Source organism: Corythoichthys intestinalis, chromosome 15 (genome assembly GCF_030265065.1).
Source record: "Corythoichthys intestinalis isolate RoL2023-P3 chromosome 15, ASM3026506v1, whole genome shotgun sequence".
Classification (NCBI taxonomy): domain Eukaryota; kingdom Metazoa; phylum Chordata; class Actinopteri; order Syngnathiformes; family Syngnathidae; genus Corythoichthys; species Corythoichthys intestinalis.
The window spans coordinates 33591671-33613461 of record NC_080409.1 but is presented as its reverse complement, the minus strand read 5'-3'; the positions used below and the strand labels follow the sequence as shown (position 1 = coordinate 33613461).

The following is a 21791-nucleotide window of genomic DNA, read 5'->3' as shown; positions in this document are numbered from 1 at the left end:
TCATATACGAGACACAGAATTTTCTGAATTTACAAAAAACATGAGAGAACACAAAAGAACTGCCCCGTTTTCTGATAGAAATTGTTTTTTATTTGTAAAAATATACAAAAAATATTTTCATCCATTCTGTTTCAACACTGCTTATCGTAGCCTACCACAGCTGATCTTGAGCGAAAGGCGGACGAGACCCTAAACTAGTCGCCGGGCAGTTATAGGCCAAAAAAAAAAAAGTTTTTTTCTTGATTTTCAGACTTTTTTTCATTCTTTCTTTAATATCTCTCTATGTAATATCTTTTTTTGGGTTTTTTTTTTTTTTTTTTTTTTTTTTAGTTTTGGTCTTTTGGTTCAGGAGAAAACAAAGATGAACAAAATTTACAGACAGATAAAAATTAGTTTTAATATGAACGTCTTTTAAAGTTTGTCCAAGAAGTTGATTTTGTCTGCAAGAGCTTTGTTTTTCTTTTTTTTTTTTTTTTTTCCCTTCAAAAAAGCAACAACAACAAAAAAGACATTACATGATCTTTATTTTCTATTCTTAGCCTGTTTGTTTGGTAAACGACTAAAAAAAGCTTTTTATATTTCGCAAAGTTTTTTTGTGAAAACTATTGATTGTACTCTCACCGGCCACTTTATTAGGTACACCTGTCCAACTGCTCGTTAACACTTAATTTCTAATCAGCCAATCACATGGCGGCAACTCAGTGCATTAAGGCATGTAGACATGGTTTAAGACAATCTCCTGCAGTTCAAACCAAGCATCAGTATGTGGAAGAAAGGTGATTTGAGTGACTTTGAACGTGGCATGGTTGTTGGTGCCAGAAGGGCAGGTCTGAGTATTTCAGAAACTACTGATCTACTGGGATTTTCACGCACAACCATCTCTAGGGTTTGAAGAGAATGGTCCGAAAAAGAAAATATATCCAGTGAGCGGCAGTTCTGTGGGCGGAAATGCCTTGTTGATGCCAGAGGTCAGAGGAGAATGGCCAGACTGGTTCGAGCTGATAGAAAGGCAACAGTGACTCAAATAACCACCCATTACAACCAAGGTAGGCAGAAGAGCATCTCTGAATGCACATTACGTCGAACTTTGAGGCAGATGGGCTACAGCAGCAGAAGACCACGCCGGGTGCCACTCCTTTCAGCTAAGAACAGGAAACTGAGGCTACAATTTGCACAAGCTCATCGAAATTGGACAATAGAGGAATAGAAGAAAAACGTTGCCTGGTCTGATGAGTCTCGATTTCTGCTGCGACATTCGGATGGTAGGGTCAGAATTTGGCGTCAACAACATGAAAGCATGGCTCCATCCTGCCTTGTATCAACGGTTCCGGCTGGTGGTGGTGGTGGTGTAATGGTGTGGGGAATATTTTCTTGGCACTCTTTGGGCCCCTTGGTACCAACTGAGCATCGTTGGAATGCCACAGCCTACCTGAGTATTGTTGCTGACCATGTCCATCCCTTTATGACCACAATGTACCCAACTTCTGATGGCTACTTTCAGCAGGATAATGGACCATGTCATAAAGCTGGAATCATCTCAGACTGGTTACTTGAACATGACAATGAGTTCACTGTACTTAAATGGCCTCCACAGTCACCAGATCTCAATCCAATAGAGCATATTTGGGATGTAGTGGAACGGGAGATTGGCATCATGGATGTGCAGCCAACAAATCTGCACCAACTGTGTGATGCCATAATGTCAATATGGACCAAACTCTCTGACGAATGCTTCCAGCACCTTGTTGAATCTATGCCACGAAGAATTGAGGCAGTTCTGAAGGCAAAAGGGGGTCCAGCTCGTTACTAGCATGGTGTACCTAATAAAGTGGCTGGTGAGTGTATATACCTTTGTAAAAACTTATTTTACCCATTTATTGTTTTCTTTCCTTTGCATAATCAGTATTTAATTGTATAACTTCATTTTATAACATGACAAAAACATGAAACTCAAATTCTGGACCCAGTGAAAATGAAAAAGCTGGAGTTCTCATCAGACCGTGAGCATTCGCTGATTTTGAAAAGCTTCATTTGCTCTGTACCGTAGTGACGCCCTCTAGTGTTCATAGCATGATATAATCGCGCAGTCTCATATTTGGGGCGTCGCGCTTGTCACACATTTTCTCGGTTGTCTTTGTGAGGCCACGACAGTTTCCATCCGGAAAGGGGGCCTCCGTACGGGCCTCCGTCGGTGGACGTGCGCAGCGAAGTGAAGGCTTTGCTGATCCAGTTGTTCTTGGCGTCCTGGAGGTCGTTTGCCAGGATTCCCCTCTCGTGCTCTAGCTCCTATAATGACAAAACAAAACACAACATTGTTTCAGACTCAATTATTTGCTGTATCCATGAAAGTTGTCGTCTTTATGTGCCAACGTTATTGGGACGGTTTTCACGAAACGTTGCAAATTTATTGTTAAGACTTACAAATGCTGTTTTCGAATGGCATTGTTGTAATCAGTGGCGGACTTGGCAATTTTGGGGCCTAAGGCGAACATATCCAGGGGCCCTCTTCCAGTGGCGCCTCCGGAAATTTTTCATAGGGGTGGTCAGGGAAAACTATCAGAAAGACACGGCTACTGATATACTTTGGTGTATTGTGTAATATTTGATGTTACTAATGATTTAATGTGCAGAGTCCATAACTGTCCAGTCAACGTTTTGAGTTCAACAACAATTCTGTTTTATTGCGTTATGTATATATTAGGCATAAGGTGTACATTTAACTAGGGCTGTCAAACGATTAAAAATTTTAATCGAGTTAATCACAGCTTAAAAATTAATTAATCGTAATTAACCGCAATTCAAACCATCTCTAAAATATGCCATATTTTTCTGTAAATTATTGTTGGAATGGAAAGATAAGACAAAACGGATATATACATTCAACATACTGTACATAAATACTGTATTTGTTTATTATAACAAATCCACAAGATGGCATTAACATTATTAACATTCTGTGAAAGGGATCCACGGATAGAAAGACTTGTAATTCTTAAAGGATAAATGTGAGTTTGTAAATTGTGACTAAATATTGTCATCTAGTGTATTTGTTGAGCTTTCAGAAAATGATACTGTAGCGACTTAACTGTTCTGCCCAAATGCATGATGGGAAATGGTGCAACCATGACTGTGTGTGGTGGCTGCAAATGCTATATCTTCTCTACGTTGGGTACACTACAGGGTGTTAAGAAAAAGATCAACTCCTGTTATTCTTCCCCACGTCGCTTCCCACAATATTTATAATTGCTGTGGGTGAGATGACAAAGCTTTTGCCAGTTAAAAGCACGGCCCCAATGAATGCTTGTATCTACTCCACTCACTTGACACTGCCTCTTATCTCTGTATATAAGTAAAACGGCGCCATTGTAGGCTGTTTGCGGCAATGCGTGAATGAGTCGTTCCGCGAAAGCGCGAATGCGTTAATTGCAATAAATATTTTCACGTGATCGATTTTAAAAAATTAATTAGCGCCTGTTAACAAGATAACTTTGACAGCCCTACATTTAACAAAACAAAATAAATGCATTCATTTGGGATGAAATGCATAACTGATGCTACAACAATCTAACGATATACTGGCATGCGGGGTGGCCAGTGGGGTGGCCAACCAATTTATAGGGGTGGCCGTGGCCACCCCTGGCCACCCCCTGGTGGCGCCACTGCCCTCTTCATGGGTCAGGGGTTAAAAAGGTGAGAAGGGTGTGGAGGAAATACGTATGTTCCGGTACACTAGGGCTGTCCTAAACGACAAATTTTCTCCTGATTAGTCAACCAACTAGTTTTACGATTAGTACAGGTAGACTAATCTAATAATTTTCTTTTTTTTTTTTACTAATTTAGCAATGAAATTTTCGTTGACGCTTATTAATTCACAAAACTATTTTGGGACACTTAAATTCTTTATTAAAGTACAAATAATCATGTAAATAACAATAATTAATCACAAATAAACAATGAGGTTAAATGCTGATAGCATTTTCTAGTGTAAAAGAATGGAAAGTAAACTGATTCAGAACACTGACTTTGCCTTTCCAACATTATTCAAAACAATTCTTAACAAAAAATTCAAGCATTATCGTTATAGTATACTACTACATATAATAGCAGTATAATAAATATAATAATTATTCTTTGCCAATCATATTTGTCATAAAGAGTGTAATTTGAAAGCTATTCTTAGTGTAGAATCTGTATTCTGTAGTATTTACTCTACATATAATATTAATTCTGAAGTATGTGGGATTAACTCCAGAAATCGTTATTTATATGAGCTGTAAAAATAGCGAGTTTAGTGGCGTGAAAAACGAGGTAGAGCTAAGTGAAGCTAACGAACAGCTAAGCGGAGCTAAGCGATGCTAAACGGCGCTAAATGAAGCTAAGCGACTGATACTCAGTTCGTCGTCATGGAACAGTCCATTGTAGTGCGTGTGTGGGGGGGGAGATGATATAAATGGAGCATTCAAATGGCTTTCTTTTTAATTTTGTTATTTGTTTGTTTGGTATGCTGACATAATTATACATGACGAATAGTTGGGGGTGCTGCTGGGTCAAGCCCATGCTCGTTGGGGCAAGGGCAGCTGGTTGTGGGCCCCCTACTGGTTGGGGGCCTAAGGCGATAGCCTACTTCGACTGAATAGTAGATCCGCCTATGGTTGTAATAACATTATGACTTTTTGGAGGGAACATTACATGTAAAGTTTATTGTTTCTTTTCCTATTGCAACTTCCATTTTACCTGCAGCGCCCTGTAACGTGGCAAATTTTTCTTTGCACCATTAGAAGTTGTTGTAACATTAGGATTTTTTTTTGCAGACTGAAATCGCCACTCAGGTTGTTGTTCTTCTTGTAGATACTAACGTTAAAGTCCTATTCCTCTGTCATTCGTGAACTGATTGCCTTGAAACTTGGTAGCTATGTAGCGTGGAGCAGTACCTATTGATATTCGGAGTCTTATTTTTTTGTGTGTCAGGGCTGATTCATTTATTGTAAGATTTTAGCTAGGAGTTAGCCAAACAAGAGCAGCCCTCGGCCTGTGATAGCACACACGTGCTAGTCAGTGTTGTTTTTGTTAACGATGACGATCACAAAAATATTTCGACAATGAACAATTTTTTAATGACGATGTCACGATGGCGCGCTGAAAACGTGTCCTGGGAGACTAAAGCATAACGAGATGGATGCCAATTGTCGTCTGACGACACGAGAACGAGATTAAAATTCGCCATAGGTTCCATCATAAATTCAGAATGTGGGATATTTTTTTATTGTATGTGTACGTAGTTCGCACACATTTAGCAGTGTTTGGCCGTGTCACTCATGTGACGTGCTGCGCCTCCTCCCCAATCCCCAACATCCCACCCCCCACCACCTCTCACACACGCTTACTCACAGGCTGGTGAAAAAGCCTGTGCCCATTTCAGGCTACTTTTGTGAAACGTGTCAGGTGCTGCTTGGTAAGTTCTGTTTTCTTATCTTGGCTGTACCATGTTGCTTCAGCCTTTAAAGGTCTGTGCTGAGTGATCATCATACACTTAACTAACTTGTAGCATTAGGATAGCGTTAGCGTTAGCATCGCGTTAGCATTGGCATTTAGCGACAAGACTCGGTGAGTGTCTTCTAAAACTCCTGGAAAACATTTTACATACAGTTCGTGGCATCCAGGTGAGTTTAATTAATTGCAAATAATGTGCTGTTTTCCTGCTAAGTGTGAAATGAAATGTAATGAAAATGGTGATATCCTTGCAGACTCTACAGTTGTCAGTTATCATAGGCTATCACGTTCATTCGAAATTGTTTGAAACCTTTTATTTATTTATTTATGGACTATGTCTGTGCCTGTGGCACCATAATTTAAAAAAAAAATAGCATTATTATGTGAATTAAAATAATATTTTGAGAGGATTCGACTATACACAACAATTTGGCAAAGCACAGATGACAAGAAATGAGACTTTTAATTTGCCGTTTCGCTCCGCCTGTCATTATAGCACTGTAGCACCTCCAACTGGGTGGTGATGTCAGCAGAGTAATGATTTCATCTTATTCAGAACTCAACCCATTGAGGGGGAAGATTCAGAACGAGGAAAATTTGACAGAGAGCAGCAAAATGTCATTATTGTTTTAATCTCTCTACTCCAATATTTTTACAGGATACTCTTTTTATCAAAGTATTTTTCCCCAATGATTAAATAAATTGTATGGTCATGACAAATAACCGTCTTGTGCAAAATGGAATACGAAATATTAAAAATGCATTATTCAGTACGACCGGGCTAAATTACTGCGTAATGGTTAAAACTGGCAACTTCTTAACCCTCCCAAATGGTATTTTATGCCACCGGGGTTAGTCCGGCTTTTGTCTTTTCCCTGCCCCGGCTTCGGAGACGGAGGAAAGACCGTAAACAAAACCCGAACCGAGCGACTTTTCCAAATCTCTTTCCCGCCTTTCGGGACGAAAAATCAAACAAAACCACCCCGACTCATATCACACACGGCGGTGGTGGTGATTGCCTTCACCGATCGGCCAGACCTTGACGGACAGCAAGTTTGCTGCGGCCCCGGCAGGCAGGCAGGCAGTGCTTGTCGAAGGGGACTGAAAGTGGAATGAACGCAGAAAGTAGCGCATTTTTGGTGGGCAATCTGGCCAACATCGGAGTGCGTAGCTGCCCGAGCCCAAGCCGAGAATAGCTCTCCATTGGCAGGCACGCGAAGAGGACTGAGGCGGGTGGAAGTCTTTACACATTTAAGAACCAGAGACGAGAGAAGGGGGGGTTCCCCGGGCTCAAACCGAGGATAGTGCTCTATAGGCGGGCACGCCTTTATTGGCCGATGACCATAGTGTGTGACAAGCCGCCGGTCGTCGGCCGAGTGGCCTTCCAAGTGGACAGGGAGCCTTTTCACCAACAAAATGCAAGCCACCTCCTTATTAAAACGTTTGCCATGATTCCAGTATTTGACATAACATAAAACACGTAGCTTACTCAATTCGTTATCCGTCCAATGGTCTCTAGATTGTCGGACTTGTTTTGCCCATTCTTCACAGTGAACAGGGGCTTTTGGAAATCCAAAAAGCCTCACACAACTCTCCCTGGTGTAGCAACAAAAGCCTGCAGCACATTGGGCTTGCGTGACACAAAAAAAAATCGCATTCTTCCTCAATCCAGACTGTGGCTGGAAGTCACTCATTTTCATGGCGCGGGATACAAAAAATAGAATAAATGTATCGATCGCTTCCGCACACATCCAAGTGGTCCATTTCATTCAGGAGCATTAAATACTGCGTGTAATATGGAATAAACATGGGGTTTTTTTGTGTCACAGGCAGGGGATAATTTGAGCCAGATCATGCCAGAACATATTCCAGTACCTCTTGATTTTGGACTCCACGTGTTCCGGGACTTATTTAGTCCGATCCGGCACCTCTTGTGTATACGTATTAATGATAATATTATGCCGAGGGACGTGGAGGGGAAAGTGAGGCGAACTCATCATCATCACCTGCTACGTTGGTGCTTTCTACAATACATAACGCCAAGGAACACTGCACTTCACCGAACGGAGCACACATTAGATAACACTGGAAACCACCTAAGTCATGGTTGCCCAAACTTTTCATCAAGCATTTGGGCTGAAAAAAAAAACAGTTGCTTTAAATTGTAACGCTTGCTAAGTAGGCCAGGCCCCTCCTGGTTTCCGAAAAGTGTCATTGCATGTAATTGACTTTCCTATATACATAAAAGTTGAAAAGCAATAAAATTGCAACAAAAATGAATGAAATGAACAAAAATACACATTTTTATAATGGGTCAAAATTATTTTTCGAGCACCTTAGACGGTCATTGGCTTTGCATATAATTTAAAAAAAAACTTTTTTTGGAAAAAAATATTTTAAAAAATGATATTTTTCTTTGCCCGAAAATATTTTATTTGATTGAAGAAACTTTTTGATTGAATGATTGAATGATTTAGACACAAATGTCCTAATCATAATATGGCCCAAACACAAAAAGGATTCCTTCAATCAAAGAAAACTTTTTCAATGAAAAATTAAGTGTTCAAATGCAAATTTTTCAATCTCAAATATTTTTTCACATTCAAAAACTTTTTCTATGATTGCAATTTTTCTTGTTTTGATTGAAGTGATTTTCTTTTCTAAAATCGATTTTTTTTTTGAAGCGACGTATTTTTTCATTGAATGATATGATTGAAATTTTTCTTTTTTTGATTGAAGTGATTTTCTTTTCTAAAATCTATATTTTTTTTGAAGCGACGTATTTTTTCATTGAATGATATAGACACAAATGTCCTAGCCATAATGTGGCCCAAAAACACATCAACATTACTTCAATCAAAAAAGTTGCTTCAATTAAAAAAAACTTGACTTCAACTATAGAAAAAAAAAAATATATATATATAGCTTTCACGTGCATTTTGGGGGGGGGGGGGGGGGTTTGAGTTTCAAATTTATTTTTGCATTCAAACACCTTTTTTTTTTTTTTAATTCAAGCGACATTTTTTGGGGGTTGAATAATAAAGACACAAATCTGCCTCCAATTTGCTCCGCCCAGGGGATACAATTCTTGACTGGGGTAACTACATTGGCACGACACCGGCGGGCGTACCATATTCAATGGATGACAGTCTAGGCGAAAAGTATTGCCTAAGCAGCCTGATTTAGAATTCCCCTCAAGAACGATGGGGGGAAAAACACTCATTGTCAACTTATGATTATAAATATTCTTGTAAGTTAATTTTATTGCTGACACTACGTTTCGGGGTCATCAACATTTGTGCCCCCCCTGCCCCAAAAGTCAAACTGCACCCATGTATTTACCCCTTTTTCACTGCTGAATGTGATAGTCCATTTTTCCCCCATCAAACTCACGTTTGATTGGGTGATGACTTGACCCCCCCACACACACACACCCACACTGACCCGACGAAAATACAACACGTCGCCAACATGCTGCCTCATCCTCCCCTTTCAAAGAGGAGGGATATTAGAATTTTTTTTTTTTCAGTCAGCAGCAGCCACTATAAGTAATGTAAAAAGACGCCAATATTATGGAGGTGGGGAACACACCACTAATTTTGCTACTGAAATTTTGCTACAACCAGAGTTTGCATAACATTAAACTGTGTGAATTTGCTAACTTGCAAAACTCGAGTTGGAAGCTGCTTAGAGAGAAGTGCCCTCCACTTTTGTATGTATTTTCTGCTGTTAACGTTAAACTGCGAGAAATGTAGTGAACCGAGGTTTACCACCTTCTACCCAATTTTCATTTTTGTTTTGTTTATGTAGTCTTAAAGCAACACTTGGTAACTTTTCAGTCTTGGTCGATTTTAGTGACGCTCGTGGACAAAAGGGTAGTTTTTAGTTTTTTTGAGGACCAGCGCATGAGCGCATAGTGTCTTCCTATGAGGTGCGTAACAGAAAATAATTGAGAAGCACTGGAATAACTCAATACAGATTTATTTTGCAATGATCACTTAGCCTATCAATTAATTAGGTTCATATTCGTGAGAAATGTAGCCCTTACCCCCATTTATCCAATCTGTTTGGTCTTATTAATGTCCCGTCCCCAGCAAAAAGTGTATATGTATATTATGCTGTTATATCATCCCTACCAATGTTGAGCCCAAACCTACACCCTTGTTACATCATGTGAAAGAGTCAGAGATTTGTTGATACGCTCAAAAGCTGGACCAACAAATCAGCCCCTGAGATAAATTAGAAAAAACTTTGCGCTCAAAGGGTATTTCAACATGCCTAAAAGACAAACGAGTCAGAAAAGCAACAATGACAACAAAGAATGTTTTGGACAACTAAATACGGGAAGCTAAATAGGCCGCCGTGCCAACCTTTTTTTATGTTTTACAAGTTAGACCTGTTGAGAAACTAATTGCTGACTGTAAGTCCCACCTGTGGTTATGTGGACAATTGCCCGTGCTGTGCAGAGTATAGCCTAATAGACCATGGATATTATGCTTTTAAATTTTTTTATGATTGTTTTGCTGGTAGTATGATTCCATCTCTCTTGTGAAGCGTCTTTGTGTGGCTTGAAAAGCGCTCTAGAAATACAATGTATTATTATTATTATTATTATTATTATCATCTGAACTTGAGGCTTATAAGTCTCACAGCATGGCAAGTGGGCATTTGCATGTTGTTTCAGCACCATTTCTGCTTATATTCCGGGACCTGTGTCCGTCTCGTCATCCCTGCGCTGTCATATGTACTTTGCGTTCCGGAACCTTATGATTTACAAATTAAGCACTGGTCACAGGGACTTTATAGACAAAAACATTTCTGAGAATTGTCGAACAAACAAAAGTTTTCGTTGACTAAATCTAGACGAGGACGAACACATTTTGAAAAGACTAAAATATGACTAGAGCTGAAACGAATACTCGAGCAACTCGAGTAACTCGAGTTTAAAAACTGATGAGTAATTTTAGTCACCTCGAGGAATCGTTTAATTTTGCCAGCTCTGAGCATCACGTTTTGCCCGGGCTACTTTTAATTAGGGTTGTTCCGATCATGTTTTTTTGCTCCCGATCTGATCCCGATCGTTTTAGTTTGAGTATCTGCCGATCCCGATATTTCCCGATCCGATTGCTTTTTTTTGCTCCCGATTCAATTCCAATCATTCCCGATAATTTTTCCCGATCATATACATTTTGACAATGCATTAAGAAAAAAATGAATAAAACTCGGACTAATATATACATTCAACATACAGTACATAAGTACTGTATTTTTTTATTATGACAATAAATCCTCAAGATGGCATTTACATTATTAACATTCTTTCTGTGAGAGGGATCCACGGATAGAAATGACTTTGTATGTTGTGACTAAATATTGCCATCTAGTGTATTTGTTGAGCTTTCAGTAAATGATACTATAGCCATGCCCAAATGCATGATGGGAAGTGGAACCATGACTGTGCATAGTGCTACCAATTGATATATTTTCTCTTTGTTGGGAAATAACATAAGGTGTTAAGAAAAAGATCAATTGCTACCTTGCTTCCCCACATTGCTTCCCATAATATTTCTAATCATAGGGACAGGGATTGTAAGGCTTTAGCCAATTAAAAAAAGGCTCCAAAGGCTGCCAAAATTCACTCTACCTGCCTTTTATGTCTCTATATAGGTAAGACGGCGCCATTACAGATTGAGCGCGACAATGCGTGGGTGGGTCGTGTAGCGCGTGCATTAATTGCGTTAAATATTTTAACGGGATACATTTTTTAAAAAATTAATTACCGCTGTTACCGGGATAAATCTGATAACCCTACCTTAAGCCTAAACTAAAGACTCTGGATGAGTGTAACATATTATGTCTGTGACGTTAAATACAATTACAAAACGATTTAATTAAAAAATATACTGTATATATATTAAGAAAAGGCATGGCCGATATTTTTTTGCTGATTCCGATACTTTGAAAATGACGTGATTGGACCCGATCGATCTACTTTTAATGCGGGACAACGCGCTGATGTCACGTGCGTAGAGGAAGAAGCAATTTAAAAAAATATAAAAAACCTTTCTGCAGCCGACAGCCGCTACAAACTACGCCGTCATTGCTAAAAACTAGCCCGTATCATGCGGTGGTAGCAGGTAGCATCTGATGCGTCACATAGATATCACATGTATGTTGAACTAGATGCGAAATGACAGTCAGCGGCGTTAGTAAACAGCCGCCATCTTAAAGCAGTACACTTCTCAGCGCTAATAAATAAGATTAACGTTACTGTCACTCGCTCACGTACGTAACGTTAGCCCTGCGCAGGGCTAGGTTTCTATTAAGACCACTGTCAATGCGTGGCTAACGTGTCTTACATACAGGCTTTATTTAATCTGTGAAAGATAGCGCTGTAGAGTGATGAGGGTGTAAAATGAAAATATCATAAAGCTAACTGTCAATTTTAGCTCAGTAGTCATTGCTGGATAAAACGCCAAGTAGCACTGGCACCTAATGTGCTCCAATACAGCAGGTATCATACTATAACGTTGCCAAAGAGTCACCCGCTTCGTTAGGTTGCAATTATTTCTTTTTTGGGAACTTGTGGAACGACAACAACAACAAGAGGGCACGTCTCTCGCGCTCACCCCCGCACGTCACGCGGTGCAAATATCCCCGCCATATTATAACCTGATATGTTACAATACATTTTTTGGAACACTGAAAAAACTAAAAATTCTATCAGGACTTACAGTTTAGAGTAACTTAAAACTTAACTGAAATGGAAATAAATTAAAAATGGCTTGACAGAAATGGAAATGCAATTGAAACACGTGGGAAAAACACCTAACTTTTAAGTGATGTGTGTTATCAAGCGTAATGGCATTTTTAGGTAAGAAATATATATATTTTTTTTTTTTATAAGATCTAAAAGTTTTTGGAGTGAAAGCAGTGAATTGGTCTTTTTTTTTTATTCTAGTCACATCCGAGAGGCAATTGTTGGCTGTTTTCAACAATGTACATCGAAAATGAAGACATTGACTGAAAATGGTTCAATATTAGATGAAATGTCTTTTTTTTCTCATGTATATTTATAATTGCTCTTTACCTAAAAAATATGTTTTATGCGATTACTCGATTAATCGATAGGATTTTCAGTCGATTACTCGATTACTAAAATATTCGATAGCTGCAGCCCTAAATATGACCAAGACTAATATGTATTTTCGTCCAAGACAAGGACGAAAATTAAAATGGCTGCCAACAAAAACACTGGTGGTGTTATTATGATTTTTTTTTCAGGCAACCATTGTAGTCTTATATTATGAATATTTTTTACTACATGCCATTACATTGCGACTTTTTTTGTGACAACACAACTTTTTTCTCGTAGCATTGCAACTTGTTGTACTATTACAAAACTGGTTTCTTTTTATATTTAGGTAATATAACATTCATCTTTCGCTTTTGTTATACTAGTTTTTTTTTCTCGTAACATTAATTAACAGTTGTCAAACTGCTGTTATATCGTATTATTACAGCTTTTCGTGATGACATTTTGTCTTGTGACGCTACAACTTTTTACTTTACAGACTGTTTGCTCATAGCTGTGAAACGATCTACTAAAATGACCATTACCACATTTTTAAAAATTTTTTGCCTCACCTGGATCTTGCAGTTAGCCTCCACTACTTGCAATTTAGTCTGAGCCAGCTCCTTCTCCAGCTGCCTAATCTGAGCCTTGAGGGATGCTTTTTCCTGGTTCTCACGCCTCAGTTCTGCTGCTGTGGGCCCCGAGTGCCGCTGTTCCCATTCCAGCACCGCCGCTATGCTGCGATCAAGTGGCGGCAAAGGTGCGTTGTCGGACTTGTGATCTGACGTTTCTTCTTCTTCCCCTGATTCTGACACGCCACGGCAACAGTGCGGGCACGCTGTTAAGACACTCTGCAACGGACAAAAAAAGTTTAAAAATGACAATAAAATTACGAAAATGACATCATAAGATGACAAAAACACAAGCAGTGTAGCTGGATTTAAAAAAAGTTTTGATATCTCATATGTAATTTAATTACAACTAGATCTCCCAGTCCAAATGGATTGGACGTCTATCGGTGTCAATGGCACGATCACCCATGTTTTTGGGATTGTCGTGGCTGAAGTGCAGTGTGGGTATTCAGTTTAAGTTTGATTTTGGAAATGTAATTTAATCAACACCTGTAATTGCATAGTAATAACATAGTAATAACACAAAACCAAAAACAAAATTCATAGGTTCCCTGGACCATTATATAACAGTAACCTACTGAATATTATAATATGCTTTGTACATGAATTAATGTACATGAATGAATTAATCGGTGAGTTAATTCAATGATTTAAATCAGTTAAGCCACTGAGTGAGCTTAATGACTGCACCTGAGAGGGCTGGCTGAGATCATTCAATTAAGCCTTTTTACTCTCTCTATTGCAAACATTACTGTTAGGTTTTGTGGTTGTTTTCTCCTAGTGTGACTTGTCCCTGTGATCGCCCATTTATTTCACCTGTTGTAACTGCTCCAAGTGTATCCTCCAACCTGCATCCTCCTGTGCTCACCTATTCCTCGTTGTCTCGTTACCCCTTGTCTCTGTGTGTATATAAGCTCTCAGTTTGTTTTTACTTCTTGTTGCGTCATTGTCAATGTCTTCATGCCAGCGTCAATTTTGCTGTTCTTACGTCACAGCCCTCGTGTTCCTCTGCCTAGTTTTTGAGACCAGTCTTTTGCCAATACCCTGGGTTTAGTTTGCAACTGTGTTTTTTTTGTTGGGATCACCTCAGTTTTGGTTTGTACTTTGTTTTTTTTCTGTCAGCTTTAATTAAATTACTTTTGCACCGCCTTTTTGCCTCGCTTCCCTTCCCCTGCACTTGGGTCCACACACCACCTGCCTACCTGCTTACCTGACAAATACAAGCTAAGAAAATACTGAAATGTGACCTTGAGCGAGCGGACCTCCTCCGAGTGCACGTCTTGTTGCTTCTCCAAACGCGTGGTCAGCTGATGACAGATCTGAAAGGAGGGGAGAACATTCAAGCCATGTGACTGATTATGACATCATCAAAACGTACCTGTTTGTAGTCGGCGATGATGCCCGATGACCGCTTTACTTCCTGCTCGGCCCGCTCCAGCTCACGCCGCAACACTTCCTTCAACTTGTGAGGAGAAGAGTTAGTTACCTCGTAGCAGTAGTGTCGACATGTTCATCTTTTTTTTTTCAATGAACAGAATAGTCCAAAATTGTCTAAAAATGGACATACCCCACATAAAAAGGTCACACAAGAAAGCACTTTATCTTTATTGCATTAAAAAATTGAAACATTTCAAGATATTATACATTCATAAAATGGAAAAAAAAAAAAAAAGTTTGATGAACCCACCATGGCCGCTTCCTCCTCCTTCCCTCGCTTCTCCTCCTCGGTGGCCTGCAGTTGACGTCGAGTCACCAACAGGTCGCCGGTCAGCACTTCCACACTGTCCTCTGCCTGGCAACCAAACATTCAAAAATGTTTAGGTTTTAAAATTAAACAAATGTAGCCATAACAAATAGCTTGGTAGCACATCCGAACTGAAAGCAAAGGAGGTCCTACTTTATCCAAGGCGCTCCTGAGGGCCACTTTGCTGGTGATGAGCCTGTGAGCCAAATTGTCATTCTCCTGCTCCAGGCGGAGGCTGGCCTGCTGAAGACGACGGTTCTCCATCTACAACTCAACAAAACAAGGTGTTAAAGTTGGCAAATACCACAGAAACACCAAGCATTTAGGGCTCCTGTAATGGAACAAAAAAAAAAACGAAAAACAAAAAAAGGAAAGTGGAATTTTTTTTATTTTTTATTTTTTATTTTTTATTTTTTAATTGTTTCGTAAACTCAATATTCTAAGCAAACTGGGCTTCAGTTAGGTATTTTTAAATACTTGTTAAAAGTAATTTTAGGTTCAACATTTTAACCCTTTTTAAGACAAGTGATATACAGTGGGGCAAATAAGTATTTAGTCAACCACCAATTGTGCAAGTTGTCCTACCTGAAAAAATTAGAGAGGCCTGTAATTGTCAACATGGGTACACCTCAACCATGAGAGACAGAATGTGGAAGAAAAAAAACAGAAAATTACATTGTTTGATTTTTAAAGAATTTGTTTCCAAATTAAAGTGGAAAATAAGTATTTGATCACCTACAAACAAGCAAGATTTCTGGCTGTCAAAGAGGTCTAACTTCTTACGTGGTCTAACGAGATCTAATGAGGCTCCACTCGTTACCTGTATTAATGGCATCTGTTTTAACCCATTATCGGTATAAAAGACACCTGTCCACAATCTCAATCAGTCACACTCCAAACTCCACTATGGCCAAGACCAAAGAGCTGTTGAAGGACACCAGAGACAAAATTGTAGACCTGGCTGGGAAGACTGAATCTGCAATAGGTAAAACGCTTGGTGTAAAGAAATCAACCGTGGGAGCAATTATTAGAGTTTGGAAGCCATACAAGACCACTGATAATTTCCCTCGATCCGGGGCTCCATGCAAGATCTCACCCTGTGGCGTCAAAATGATAACAAAAACTGTGAGCAAAAATCCCAGAACCTACAGAGAGCTGGGACCACAGTAACAAAGACTGATAGTCTTTAGTGATAGTGATAGATACTGATAGTAATCAGTAACACAATGCGCCGCCAGGGACTCAAATCCTGCACTGCCAGACGTGTCCCCCTGCTGAAGCCAGTACACGCCCAGGCCCGTCTGCGGTTCGCTAGAGAGCATTTGGATGATCAAGAAGAGGACTGGGAGGATGTGTTATGGTCAGATGAAACCAAAATAGAAATTTTTGGTAGAAACAAAAGTCCTTGTGTTTGGAGGAGAAAGAATACGGAATTGCATCCGAAGAACACCATACCCACTGTGAAGCATGGGGGTGGAAACATCATGCTTTGGGGCTTTGGGGCTGTACACTGGGCGCGGGGCCGATAAATGTGGGGCCTGCATTGTTGGCGAGTCCGTTAAAGCTGACCGAGTGAAATCACAGACAAAGAGCTTTTTTCGTTGAAGATTTCTGTGAATGAATGCTTAAATCCCTGAATTATTTATAGATATGGACGTAAAACATTCGCAATTCTTGGTTAAAAGCAAAAAAAAACAAAAAACGGGCAGTTTGCATTTACTTTACGTAAATGAATTTCACAGTGTTCATTTGATGAACTGTTCCAAGTTACTTGAGAGATGTTAAGAACTTGACTTTGGTCTAGTTAAAATCTTTAGTTAGCATGACTAATATGGAGTTTAATTTTTGAGTATTTGGATACGTGGATATTTTACGGTTTTGTCTTAAATGTGTGTACTTTTGTAAAGGAAATGTGGTTCTTTTTCACCTGGCATTTGTTGAGTGGGTCTTCCTCCTCCTCGTCCATCAATTGAAGACGGATTTCCCTCAATTTGGCTTTCTTTGTCGGGACCTCCTGAAGGAGCAAGTCAACAATTTTTAAATGTTATTTTTTTATTTACATGCAATCATGTGGCTCTTGAAAGCTAAGTTAAAACTCTTTCAGCAAGTTTATCAGTAGTAGATGTTCCATTCAAAGAGTTGTCAAGGAAAATGCTAAATGATCCTCCAAAATTTTAAATATTGGCCCGCCATGATATATACGTCATTAGCCTGGGAATTAACCGGCTGCTTTCATACATGCCACGTCTCGGTTAAGTCCCGGACATTATACTAGGACACAGTGTTGTTGTCATCAACGATGACTATACCGAAAATATTTTGTCAACGAAGAATTATTTCATGCCGATGACGACACGATAACGAGCTAAAAACATGTCTTAGGAGACTAAACCATAACGAGACAAATGCCAGTTTCCGTCACATGTTCACAATGTGTGAAATTTTTATTAGGGCTGTCAAAATTATCGCGTTAACGCGCGGTAATTAATTTTTTAAATTAATCACGTTAAAATATTTGACGCAATTAACGCACATGTCCTGCTCAGACAGTATTCTGCATTTTGGTAAGTTTTACAGCAAGGTTTTTTGTGCTGTCTAACAGTGAACTCTTGTGGTCGCTTTGCGACATGGTTTATTGCTTTCTTGCCAGTTCAATATGGCTGCACGACGTCTCGGGCTGACGCCTACGTTGTAATGTTGTGCTTATATGATCCTTGGACAAGATTTGTCCGTAAGTATGGTTGTTGTAAAGAATGTACATATTATGTTAGTAATCGAAATGTTATATTTTTTGTATGAGACGCTTTTTGTTTATGTTTAGTGAACCTATATAGCATGCTAAGCTAACGTTGTTGCTAATGCAATGCTTGTGTTCTTTTTTTTTTGTAGTTTCACTACGGTCTAAAGAGGACAGTGGTTTGAGGCCATTTTATTAATAAATCAGATGAAAAAGGAAGAAGTCTGATTATTAGGGCGTCGTTCACTAGCTGTCTAGCTTTGGAAAAAGTAGACGCTTCGGAGTGAGGACAATATAGACAGATTTAAATGACAGTAGAGTGAAATGCCCACTACAGTCCTTATGTACCGTATGTTGAATGTATATATGATATATACACTCATGGATATATAATATATCCATCTTGTGTCTTATCTTTCCATTCCAACAAATTATTTTACAGAATATTTATATAATTTACAGAAAAATATGGCATATTTTATAGATGGTTTGAATTGCGATTAATTGTGATTAATTACGATTAATTAATTTTTAAGCTGTAATTAACTTGATTAAAAATTTTAATCGTTTGACAGCCCTAATTTTTATATTTTTTATTTATTTATTTAATAGGGACAGTGCACATTGATGAACATCTAAAAAGATGTAAATATGCCAGATTGTAGCAAGTATATGCTAATTTACATCTGTAGTCCCTAAACAGGTGACACAAAGCCACAAAAAGAAAAGAAATAACAAAAGATTACAATAAAACAACACAATACAATACGTTACTAAGAACTTAAAAGTCAGTGATTGCAAGACTGATTTGCTTTCAACCACTGCTTGAGCTGAGTTTTGAAAGTTCGTATTGTGGTACATTGCCTGATGGCGAGTGGTAAACTGTTCCAGATTTTACAGGCCTTTACAGAGAGAGAATTGTGACCGAAGGCTGTTTTTCTGATTGGAACCTCACAGTCCCCTCTAGAGGAGGCCCTGGTCCCGAGACCTCTGTGAGCCCTTTTTTTTTTTAGAAAGTCCGACATGGGAGGTGGGGAAAATCCATGTAACACCTTGTACATTAGACAGACAGTTTAAAAAATTTTAAAACTCTCAAGGCTCAATAAACAGTACTTTTTAAAAATGTTACACACATGGAATGACACTGGTTTTATGGCAAAAACCTTTAACGATTTCTTGCAGAGTGATTCTATGTTACTACATGTATTTACACCCGCCAGTTGCCAACAGGTAATGCAGTATTCAATGTGTGATAAAATTGAGTGTAGAAACATTCTAGCAGCCCCAAGTGTTATAAAAGATCTTATTTGTTTAAAATTATTCAGGTTGAATTTTGCAGTGTTACAAATTCGTTTAATATGGCTTTTAAAAGACCGTGTGGAATCAAGTGTAACTCCAAGGTACTTGAATTCGGAGACAATTTGTAGTTCCTGTCCTCCCAAAAATACGCCTGAATGTTTGATGTCCAAAGGTTTCTTTGTAAACATCATACAAACAGTTTTACCTGTGTTTAGTAGAAGGCAAGATTTGTTGAGCCAATCATTTACAGGAATCATAGCCGATGTGAGAGCAGAAGCTGCGTCTTGAGTATTTTTTGCACTGGTGAAGATGACGGCGTCATCAGCATACATTTGAGATTCAACATTTACACATGAATTTGGCAGGTCATTGATATACAGAGAAAATAACAGGGGGCCAAGCACTGACCCCTGAGGCAGGCCAAAATGGACATCCCGAAATGCTGACCTGACAACCCTAATGGAGACACACCGTCTCCTGAATTCTAAATAAGATTTTATCTATTGAATTGTGTCCAATGAAAAATTGAAATGGGTTAATTTAGACAAGAGTATGTCGTGATTTACGGTATCAAACGCTTTTCTCAGATCTAGAAATACTGCACCAACGCAAGGTTCAGTGTCCAACATGCGTTTGACCTTTTCTATAAAAAGACAATTTGCAAACTGTGTGGAATGATTTTGCCGGAAACCAAATTGCATTGGATGCAAAAGAGAGCTGTCTTTATGTAGATGTTCATTTATGCTTTTTTGCTACCCATTTCTCAGCGACTTTCGACTATATGTAGTTAGGCTGCATTTTAGCAGTGTCCGGTTGTGTCACTCATGTGATTTGCTGCAACCGCTCCCCGCCAACTCACCAGTGTCCTCTCCAGTCGCCAGGCTTGCTTGTTTTAAAACATAGATTTGTTTTCTTCTCTTGGCATGAGAGAATATGCAATGTTGCTTTTGGCTTTAGAGGTCTGTGCTGAGTGATCATCACACACTAAATGTAACTTGTAGCTTTAGCATAGCATTTACGATTGCGCAAATGGCAAGCATCCTCTTAAGCTCTCGGACAACTTTTTCTTTTACATACAGTTCGTGGTATTTAAATATATTATACATATATATATATATCAGTCCCTGACAAAAGTCTTGTCGCTTATCCATTTTGTAGAAACAATTGCTAATAACCTGACTTTTAATTATTCAATTGGTTTCAGAAATGGCTCATATGAAAGCTAAGACCCTCCCAAATGATATTGAATGTACAAAAATATATTTGTTTAACTGAAAAAAGATTTATCATTTAATGAAGACATAAAGGTCAAATTTTGGTAAGACAAAAGTTTTGTCGGCTACAGAAAGTAGTGTTAAAATTGAACAAAAAATGTACTTCAAATACAAAATTATGTTACATATCATAAGCGAATTTAGTAGTGGTGGTGTGAGATCCAAATTTAATATTTTGTATGACTTCCATGGGCTTCGGCAAGGATTCATACAATTTATTGATGAAGTCATCAGGAATATCAAAGAAAGCAGTCTTGCATGCCCCCCAGAGTTCATCAACATTCTTGGGTCTCATCTTCCATGCTTCCTCTTTCATCCTACCCAGACATGCTCAATGATGTTCATGTCTAGTGACTGAGCAAATTCTGCAGCAGGATGGTGCTCCATCACATCCTGTAATCTCTACCTAAAAGTTCCTCAAGGCAAAGAAGATCAAGATCCTCCAGGACTGGCCAGCCCAGTCACTAGACATGAACAGGGATGGTTATTTTGAGATTTTGGGAGTATTTAGGGGCACTTAATAGGTTAATTCTGAATTATTCGAAAATTCGGGTTACGTCGCCAGTGTGGGAACAGAACTCATTCGTAACCCCATAAATTCATAATTTTACGAGAAAAAAAAATGATAACTTTATGAGTTTAAAACTGTAGTATTACAAGAGAAAAGACATACAACTACGAGATTATAATAGATATTACTGAGTGAATATTCCGACTTTAATTTGTAATATTACAATGTTTTACTTTATTTTGGGAATATTACAACTTTTTTCTCGTACTATTACACCGTATTACTTTATTCACATAATATCACGACTTTAATCTCGTAATATCTTGATTTTTTCCCCTTGTGTTCCCTTTTATTCTTACTTTCTTTGGTCCTAATACTCTGTCATAATAATCAAATTCACCCCATGAAAACAAATTTCTGGTGACCTGCTGTTGTGCAAAAACAAATTCCTAAATATGGGTACTTTTGCTGTCAAATATCGTGCCTCGATACAACATAACAGTATGGATTAACCGGGATAGACATTTTGATGGTGATTTGGACATCTAGCATCCAGTTCCTTATGTCAACTACTGTGCTAGGCCATCTTACCGGGAACTGGGGTCCGGTTTCAGCCACCAGGCAGGCCAGAATCTCCTCCTCGGTCATATTTTCCACCAACTGAGCATCACAAGACATGGAGACCGAAATCTCTTGCATCATTTTGACATTTGCCCCCCGCCTCCCGAAAAATATTAAGAGTCGAATCCCAAGAAATCCAAAATTGCAGTCCACAATGTGGCATCAAGCGTTCAGATGAGGCAGCCCGACGCTAACAGGTTCCACCGGGTTTATATAGGACACGTGTGAAAGGAATCAAGGACACACCCACTTACACTTTTGTTTTCTTCATCCCGTCCCTCGTTTCCTTGTGACACAGAATCTGACAGAACCTGCAGGACGGGACGCCTCCACCAGGCGAGCGGTTGAGCAGGTCAAGCGGAAGGAAAATACCAATGTGTTAATTGGGGCCAGGCCCTTTTCAAATGT

At 39.0% G+C, this 21791-nt stretch overlaps 1 protein-coding gene across 1 annotated transcript; it reads right to left on the bottom strand.

The window, feature by feature from the left end:
* Nucleotides 1-127: 127 nt before the first annotated feature.
* Nucleotides 128-21557, bottom strand: LOC130931452 (rab GTPase-activating protein 1-like). Its single transcript, XM_057860267.1, has 8 exons — nucleotides 21354-21557; nucleotides 16869-16955; nucleotides 15095-15205; nucleotides 14885-14989; nucleotides 14576-14659; nucleotides 14445-14516; nucleotides 13138-13416; nucleotides 128-2286 (listed from the first exon to the last, which is right to left on the bottom strand). Exons 1-8 carry the CDS (start codon nucleotides 21462-21464, stop codon nucleotides 2113-2115), a joined length of 1023 nt encoding a protein of 340 aa, XP_057716250.1. The 5' UTR covers nucleotides 21465-21557; the 3' UTR covers nucleotides 128-2112.
* Between the last annotated feature and the right edge of the window lie 234 nt (nucleotides 21558-21791).